Source organism: Pseudochaenichthys georgianus, chromosome 4 (assembly GCF_902827115.2).
Source record: "Pseudochaenichthys georgianus chromosome 4, fPseGeo1.2, whole genome shotgun sequence".
In the NCBI taxonomy this organism is placed as follows: Eukaryota; Metazoa; Chordata; class Actinopteri; order Perciformes; family Channichthyidae; genus Pseudochaenichthys; species Pseudochaenichthys georgianus.
Genome location: NC_047506.1, coordinates 9,995,337 through 10,003,277, shown reverse-complemented (window position 1 = coordinate 10,003,277; position 7,941 = coordinate 9,995,337). Strand labels below are relative to the sequence as shown.

The 7,941-nt window shown below is 40.9% G+C and overlaps 2 protein-coding genes across 3 annotated transcripts; one reads left to right on the top strand and one right to left on the bottom strand.

Annotated features, from left to right (window-relative positions):
- Nucleotides 1–90: 90 nt before the first annotated feature.
- On the bottom strand, nucleotides 91–3,890 carry mettl13 (methyltransferase 13, eEF1A lysine and N-terminal methyltransferase). Of its 2 annotated transcripts, none has more exons than XM_034080658.1 (9): nucleotides 3,656–3,890; nucleotides 2,788–3,060; nucleotides 2,207–2,675; nucleotides 1,882–2,081; nucleotides 1,586–1,775; nucleotides 1,233–1,406; nucleotides 866–1,078; nucleotides 631–762; nucleotides 91–492 (listed from the first exon to the last, which is right to left on the bottom strand). In XM_034080658.1, the coding sequence occupies exons 1-9, from the start codon at nucleotides 3,806–3,808 to the stop codon at nucleotides 200–202; spliced, it is 2,097 nt and encodes a 698-aa protein (XP_033936549.1). In that variant the 5' UTR covers nucleotides 3,809–3,890; the 3' UTR covers nucleotides 91–199. The 2 variants fall into 2 exon arrangements, with proteins under 2 accessions (XP_033936549.1, XP_033936550.1); XM_034080659.1 differs by having other exon boundaries at nucleotides 1,233–1,397.
- Nucleotides 3,891–4,040: 150 nt separating this feature from the next.
- On the top strand, nucleotides 4,041–6,014 carry itpa (inosine triphosphatase (nucleoside triphosphate pyrophosphatase)). The gene is made up of 8 exons (XM_034080660.1): nucleotides 4,041–4,130; nucleotides 4,367–4,424; nucleotides 4,510–4,574; nucleotides 4,665–4,738; nucleotides 4,831–4,862; nucleotides 5,189–5,301; nucleotides 5,398–5,474; nucleotides 5,646–6,014. The coding sequence occupies exons 1-8, from the start codon at nucleotides 4,068–4,070 to the stop codon at nucleotides 5,776–5,778; spliced, it is 615 nt and encodes a 204-aa protein (XP_033936551.1). The 5' UTR covers nucleotides 4,041–4,067; the 3' UTR covers nucleotides 5,779–6,014.
- Nucleotides 6,015–7,941: the final 1,927 nt, after the last annotated feature.

Sequence of the window (7,941 nt, the reverse complement as noted above, 5' to 3'; positions counted from 1 at the left end):
CCATATGCAAGTGAAAGAGAAACAGAAGAAGCACCACATTGAGATGTTAAGATAAAATGTTATTTACTTGTTTTTGATGAACATTATAATACATTTCATTGAACCAAATGGCAAAGTCAAAGCACTTATTGTAATATTATCTTCACAATATTGTCTCAGATTGTCTTAAATCCCATCACACTTTGGTCTCAAGCGAGCTTTACTCTATTTTCAGGTCTTTTAACAACTCTGCAATGTCTATGTGTGGGCTGCTTTTGGGTCCAGTCCTGTTGGAGTACAGTGCGCTCTGCAGACTTTTGCCTGCTTGGTTCAGGGATGGTAGGATGGTGGCAGCTTTCGATGTCCCATTTTCTCCATGAGAGCACAGAAGAACCTCGTTGACCTCCCCTTCAATCTTTCGGGAAATGATGGTGGGAAACACGGCACTTACACGCTCCAACACGCTTTTCCTCAATACTGAGTCACGACACACAAGGTTCAATGTGAATATACCTGGTTGAATGGCAGAGAGAGGCAGATAGGAGAGAAGATTACATGGAGAAGAAAATCCACAACGGTCTAAACTTATGCAAGCGTAAACATGCCACATTCCAGACGATTGAGGTAAATCAACTGATACAAATATTTTACCTCTGGGGGTTAGCAGGCTGCGGACTTTCTGCAGGATCGAGGTCTCTACAAAGGCAGCAGGAGGACAGCTCATACCCACAGTGCTATCCTTATTGTCTACATCGAACATGATGACATCAAACAAACGACCACCTAAAAAGGAAGAAAAATCCTCATCACTTCTTGGTAACATATTACTGGTGTAGCCTATAGCGTTGTTTTTAACTGCCCCATATCTGACTCGTCCCTCACTAACCTTCTTTCTCTAGGGCACAGATGCGTTCGAGGCCGTCCCCGAGAGTGACAGTCAAGCGATCATCTGGTCGGAACCCAAACCATTCATTTGCCACTTGCATCACAACAGGGTCCAGTTCTACAACCTCGACAGTTGCATTTGGCACAAAGTCCCGCAGAAACTGAGGCAGGCCTCCTCCACCGAGCCCCACCAGGAGCACTGACACTGGGACATCTAAGGGAGAAGGTAGTGGGGAGGAAAAAGTCAAAGGTAAAGCTCGATCAAGTGTGATATTTCATGCAAGGCACTGGAACAGTTATGCTGTATAGTTAGTACTTTCTCCTGCTATTGCCCTCTATGACCTCGACAAGACTACATCTGAACTGACCTTTGTTTTGTGGCGTGCCAACCCCAAGCATGGTGAGGCCAGCCACCATAACTTCATGGTGAGCGCAGCAGAGGAAGCCACTGTCCACTGACAGAGAGGTGGAGGATGTTGATGGAGCAGTTGTTGGCTTGGCCTTCTTTTTGCTTTTCTTCTTGTGACCTGATGCTGCAGAGACTTAAACATTCATTCATACAATCAATGTACATCTGTCTTATAGCAATATATTAAAATGAGTTGCTATATAATGTTTACAAAACCATTTAAAAATGTTTAGTTTTGCTTATTTAGTAATCAAATAGTTTATTAGAAAAAGAGAGCATAATAAAATGCAATAATCAGGGAAAATAACTGACCAGTATTTGAAGGGACAAGGCGGCTCTCTGATTGGACAAGAGCAGCATTGGACAAGAAAACCAGTCTCCGATAGAGTTCTCCGTCTTCTCCCTTGACATTCTCCACACAGTACTCCCCGCTCAGCTCACTCACACCCCTGCTAACCTCCTCTCGCCAACCCAGGTCTCCTCCAACAGACAAAAATGGCACCTAAAAGAGGATGATATCTCAACTGTATTTACTGACCCATTATTGCAGCATAACATGTTTCGTATAGGAGAAGAATATTTCTAAAATAAATATTTTAAGAGTTTACCTGCTGGTTGGCTGGCATACCCGGGGGAGCCAGGTCCATCACCATTGGTGACAGTTCTGACTGGACATCCTGCATGTCTGTGTACTCCTGATTCCTGTGCATTGCCACAATAACCAGACGGCGAAAGTTAGCACTGGCTGCTAGCTGCCTTCGCCCCTCACTGGAGCTGTAGAGCCAAGCTGTCTCACTGCCTTGAGGCACTGACAGGATGAGCAGAAAGAAAAAATAATCATCAAAGTACGAACAAAACACATTCACTGTTACCTACATAGGGAGGCAGAAACATATGGAGGCAGAAACATGATCAAATAACAGGAGAGCTCACCAATAAAAATAGCAAACTGGTTTGATCTTGGCACCTTGGCACCTGGAGGACAATCTTGTACTGTGAGAGTGTATCTGGGGAGGCCAGTCTTGGTGTGGGAGAGAGTAAGTGAGAGGTTCGAGCTGGCGTCTGTGCTTGTACGGAGCCTCTTTTTCAAGACTGAGTAAGCCTGATGCTCCCTCACAGCGGACAACAAATCTGAAACCTGTGTGAGACGAGTAGGGGCTCCATCCTCCCCAAGACACATCTCCAGAATAGGCATGGGCATAGGCTGACGAAACTTGGTGCAGACCAGAACAAAGACAGGCAGAGCAAAGGAGTCCTCGACGCTCCGGTTCTCCTCCTGCAGGCAGTGAAGCCTCACAGCCCACCCCAGCTGCACAAAATGATCTACAGCTAACTTGATGACACTCTCCTGAGCCAATGTCACACAGACATACCGGCCGCCAACACTCAACACACGAGCCACCTGCAGACACAAGAACACTGCTTTGACGCAAATGCAAAGACTATGTTGAGGATAGTACCAACTGAGCAAATAATGAATCGTCTGTTCACAGCCTGAGCCATTGGTTTCTTACCTCAGTGAGCATGTTCCTGGCCAGTGCCCCTTCTTCTTCTGATGCCATGGCATCCAGCGTGCCCTTGTCCAGAGCAGCCTGATAGCTGGCCTCCTCATAAGGAGTTTGTGTGGCATCCATCTGCTGGAAGGTCAGGCCCGGCCGGCGCTCAGCATTTCTCTGGTTCATATGGTTCACCACTGTCTCACTAATGTCAATATTAGTTAGATGTTTGTAGCCAACATCATACATCTGTTCACTCAGCTCAGAGTTACCACAGCCGACCACCAACACCTGAAGGACAGATATACAAAACACTGTTAAATCAGTAATTATCATTTGGAGTGTTGAAAAGTGATTAACCACATTACTGGAAGTAAGGTTTTGAGGCACTTGTTAATTACTTAAATATATCCATTTTATACTAAAATATACTTCTATTATGCACTGTAATGCATAGATTTAACTATCCAACAGTTCATAACGTAGATTAAATTGTCCTCACTTCTAACATCTACAGCATTTAAATGCTTTTCAGGATTATTTTATCTGTTTTGAATTCCTTTTTGTTATTTAGGTGTGTTGTCTTTTGTTTGCTGAATGGTTCTTGTTGAGTTCCTCATCTCAGCGAGAGTGCCTTATTAATAAAGATCAAATAAATGAATGTTACACTTATACACATACAGTAAACATTAGCTGGAAATGATAGTCATAACATACAAATTGTCAACACAAACTTTGTAACGATGCTTTAATGACATGTTAGAGCTAGACTATTTTAATGTATTGAATGGATAGACCTTTGAGATGTAACATCTATTTTTAAGCGGGGGCTATAGACACACAAACAAAGTATATTAGGCGTGTCCTGGACAACAAGCTATCGTACCTTGTCTTGGACTTTGATGTATTTATGCAGCACGCCGCAGAGTTTGTTGTAGTCTCCATACCATTCAAACGCTTTCTCTCCGCGTTTCTTAAAAAACCTCTCCCAGTATTCTGCGGAGCTAAACTCCTCGGCAGTGCGAGGTAAAAGACTCATTATCAGCTGCAGTGGTTACAACAAATTCAAAACGTTTCAGGTTAAGCTTATTGACAGACACTTTTCCACATGGCAATTCTGATTTTTCAAGCCGGACAAGGTTGACGGCAGTACCGCTCGCTGATTGGAGGAATTATCAGGAGGCGGAGTTACACCGTGTCAAGCGATTGGCTGTGGCTCCCAGACCTATGTTGATTGGCTGTTACTTAGCCGGAAGCATTCGGTCCGGAATTGTTAGTCCTCCGGGTTTTGTTTCAACATGGCTGTGCCTGCTGGAAGGTCTGTGGTTTTCGTGACTGGAAATGCAAAAAAGCTGGAAGAGGTAAGTGTACAACATTTTATTCCACATACAGGTTGTATGCTCATGGTTTTCCTGTACTGTCTTAACCTTTTCAGGCAGGATACATTTATACATATTTCCTTTTTCATGCTGCTCCATAGTGTGTCAGCTAAATATAGATAGTGAACATGAGTTGTAATTAAGTACCAAACTATCTGTTTTCATTTGACAACAAATCAGTCCTGCTAGATTCACTCTTTACTATTTTTGTCCATCAGGTCATTCAGATACTTGGAGATAGGTTTCCTTACAAACTGGTGTCCAAAAAGATTGACTGTAAGTATCTAAAGAAGAGACCCACTGACCGGTAGAACACATATTTTACTATAGTCAATGCTCACCTTACTGTTTCTTTATCCAGTGCCTGAATACCAAGGGGAGCCAGATGAAATTTCCATACATAAGTGTAAGGAGGCTGCACGGCAGGTACAGTAACTACATACAAGATGCAAGAGAATATTTTGTATGTACATTTCTATGATTGAAAGTGATGCATTGTTTGTTTTCCACCCTCAGGTTGAAGGGCCTGTCATAGTGGAGGACACCTGTCTATGTTTCAAAGCTTTGGGAGGCATGCCTGGTCCTTACATGTTCGTATAATAACTTTTATATCTGTATAACCATTGTATTATGGTAATGAATAGTAATAATTAAACCCAAACTTGTTTTTTTGTTGTTGTAGAAAATGGTTCCTGGATAAACTCCAGCCAGAAGGCAAGTATTTTAGTTGATTTTAACCGTTATTTAACAGTTATTTAAAGCTGGGTAAAAAAGATGAACACAGCATTTCCACCATTATTTATTCTATTTAATTACATTTTTATTATCACATCTTTGTGTCTATTAACCTGATCAAATGTTAAATGTTGCTGCATGTACCTTTTTTAAGTTGTAAAATAATCTGAGGGTAATTTCGTGTTTGTTTTTAACTTGTGATGTGTCATTTTGTAAAGCACTTTGAGCTGCATGTGTTGTATGAAAAGTGCTATATAAATAAAGCTTTATTATTATCTCCAATCTTGTAATTGTTTTTGTTGTAGGCTTGTACAAACTCCTAGCTGGATTTGAAGATAAATCAGCATGGGCTCTCTGTACTTTTGCTTTCTCTGCTGGGAAAGATGAACCAGTACAGCTCTTCAGAGGGATAACAGAGGTAAAAGGCTCTCTAAAACGGCCTCAATGTTCTCTTATATGTGTTTTTATCATTATTAGTGAATATTCACTCTTTTTTTTATCTTGTTATTTCAAGGGACACATTGTTGAACCCAGAGGGCCTCGAGACTTTGGATGGGATCCCTGTTTTCAGCCAGAGGGATATGACAAAACGTAAGAAAAGACGGCTTGAAATATCCCCTTTAAACCACAAGGGGGAGTCAAAGGCCAGTGGTTGCGAGGACCCCTTTCACTTTATGCTGTGCATAAGAGATTATTTGTCACTCTCATGCCAACAATAAGAACTATCCTTAGTGACTGTAACTACTTCCCTCTCTTTTGCAGCTATGCTGAACTTCCCAAAGAGGTGAAGAACACTATCTCTCATCGCTACCGGGCGCTTGCTGCCATGTCCGAGCACTTCTCCCAAACCAACAATACCTCACCCGAGAGCAAGAAGAAGAAGCCGCAGGATTAAAACGCAATTTAAAACCATCTACAGGTTCAGAATATGGAGAATAAAATGTAACAAACCTCAAGTCATTCGATTTTACATTGTAGAGGATACTTGTTAATATTTAGACATGTTATTGTTGGGTCAGAAACAGTTGTCGGATAACGAAGATTATTATCACGCGTATAGAATCTGTGGTAGAAAATGTGTTGCATAATATCAGTTTTGCCTCATTTTTAATAAAGTATTTTTTAAAGAAATTCCCTCATTGTTATTATGTTAAAGAGTAAGGCAAGGTAAGTTTATTTATATAGCACCTTTCAGCACCAGGTAATTCAAGGTGATTTACAAAAATGAAAGACATTCAGACAAAGGCATTTAAAAACAGTAAAAGATAATAAAAGAAACATTAAAAGAAAAACAAAAAATGAAAGACATTAAAAAATGGCATTTAAAATCAGTCATTAAAAAGAAAAGCTAATAAAATAAACATTAAAAGTTACAGTGCAGTCTAAGATATGAATAGTTCAATTCTTTCGATTCTTGATTTTTAATTTATTCACAGAACCTCCCTTTGGAAATCCGAACATTTCCGTCCCGATTGTTAATTTAGACTGATTGTTTTCACCATGTTATGCTTGCATGACATCCACAATCGGACCATCAGGAGGGTGTACTAGCCCCCTACTCTGCTTTGCGTTCCATAACAAAGTCTTTAAGTGTTACCTGAACACCCCGTGTTACCAAAACACTATTTTTCACCCGTCGGTGATGTGATGCTTGTTCCTCAGTACAAATGACCCAAAAACTGATCGTAAACCCTGGCTACGACGGATATCCCAAATATCCTACTTTCGAGCAGTCCCTCTCATAAATGTCATGGAGTTTAATTATGTTTAACTTTAAACAATTTAGACACTGTACATCTCACCGTGTATTGAAAGCCTTCTTTATTTTTACCCTTCATTCCATCTTCATGTTCTTGTAATTTATTCTTTAGGTTCTTGATTTTTAATTTACTCAAAGAACCTCCCTTTGGAAATCCGAACATTTCCGTCCAGATTTTTTATTTAGACAGACTGTTTTCACCATGTTTTGCTTGCATGACATCCACAATCGGACCCTCAGGAGGGTGTACTAGCCCCCTACTCTGCTTTGCGTTCCATAACAAAGTCTTTAAGTGTTACCTGAACACCCCGTGTTACCAAAACACTATTTTTCACCCGTCAGTGATGTGATGCTTGTTCCTCAGTACAAAGTACCATGTGTCAGCTGTTGTAAGGTTAGATGTTGAATAATTTATCGTATAAAAAGAATGTCTTGCAAAATTTGTTGCAAGACTTTTTTCCTTGTTCCACAATGAGCCTCTTGGGATTATGCTTCCAAAGGTAGACATAATTGAAGAAAGCATAAATTATAAAAAGAGGAGTAATGGGAATTTGATGAGAGAAGCAGATCGCTCTGTTGCAGAGAATGGCTGGAGTTGAAGAGGGAAGGATGTTCAGGCTTGATTCCAAAGAGATGGTTGTGGAAGAGGGTCTCAGAAGGAGGAGGTATAGTACAAACGCAACAGTGATAACGGGGAGGTTTGAGTAATAAATTACCCTGGAGCTTTGAGTCTCTGAGCAGGAATTATGCATACACTTGTGATTGATGCCTCCCAGGTGTATTACAAATGTCACACGTTCAAAAAATACTTGTTAATTACTATCTGTGTTTTAAAATATTTTTTTAACAACCTTCCCCGACACAGATCTAATGGCAGTTTTGAGTTTGCCACTAATTTATCTATTGCCTATGAAACCTTTAAATTGTGTACAAGGAAAACCTTTGCACCTGGTTATGGGTGATGCTACTCAACAAGTAAAAGTGACACTTTGAAGAAAAGGTGCTGTTTGTCATGTGACTGGAACAATCTGTTTGCTTGGACCTCAAGTTTTGTTTGGGGACGTGCCTGGAAATGGCAAGTTGTTGTGAGAATGAACCGGAAAGCTGTATTTGTTATCATCAGGGAAACATCAGTTCACCTGTCAGCCAAGTTTTCAACAGGACAGCGAAGATGTGTGTCAGACGTCAGCTCACTGGAGGTCAAAGATATTGCGATGAAGCTTTTTCCTCAGTGACTTGAAGTCAACACAGTTACTGTCAGTGCTGTATTATTCACTGGGGCCCCAACAGCTACTGCCT

Excerpts from the sequence above, each read along its gene's own strand:
- mettl13 (XM_034080658.1), bottom strand. The coding sequence starts at position 3,808 with ATGAGTCTTTTACCTCGCACTGCCGAGGAGTTTAGCTCCGCAGAATAC. Across the intron at positions 2,082-2,206 it reads CCAGTTTGCTATTTTTATTG|TGCCTCAAGGCAGTGAGACA; the intron begins GTGAGCTCTCCT and ends TCATCCTGTCAG. Across the intron at positions 1,407-1,585 it reads CCTTGTCCCTTCAAATACTG|TCTCTGCAGCATCAGGTCAC; the intron begins GTCAGTTATTTT and ends TGAATGTTTAAG.
- itpa (XM_034080660.1), top strand. The coding sequence starts at position 4,068 with ATGGCTGTGCCTGCTGGAAGGTCTGTGGTTTTCGTGACTGGAAATGCA. Across the intron at positions 5,302-5,397 it reads TCTTCAGAGGGATAACAGAG|GGACACATTGTTGAACCCAG; the intron begins GTAAAAGGCTCT and ends TGTTATTTCAAG. Across the intron at positions 5,475-5,645 it reads CCAGAGGGATATGACAAAAC|CTATGCTGAACTTCCCAAAG; the intron begins GTAAGAAAAGAC and ends TCTCTTTTGCAG.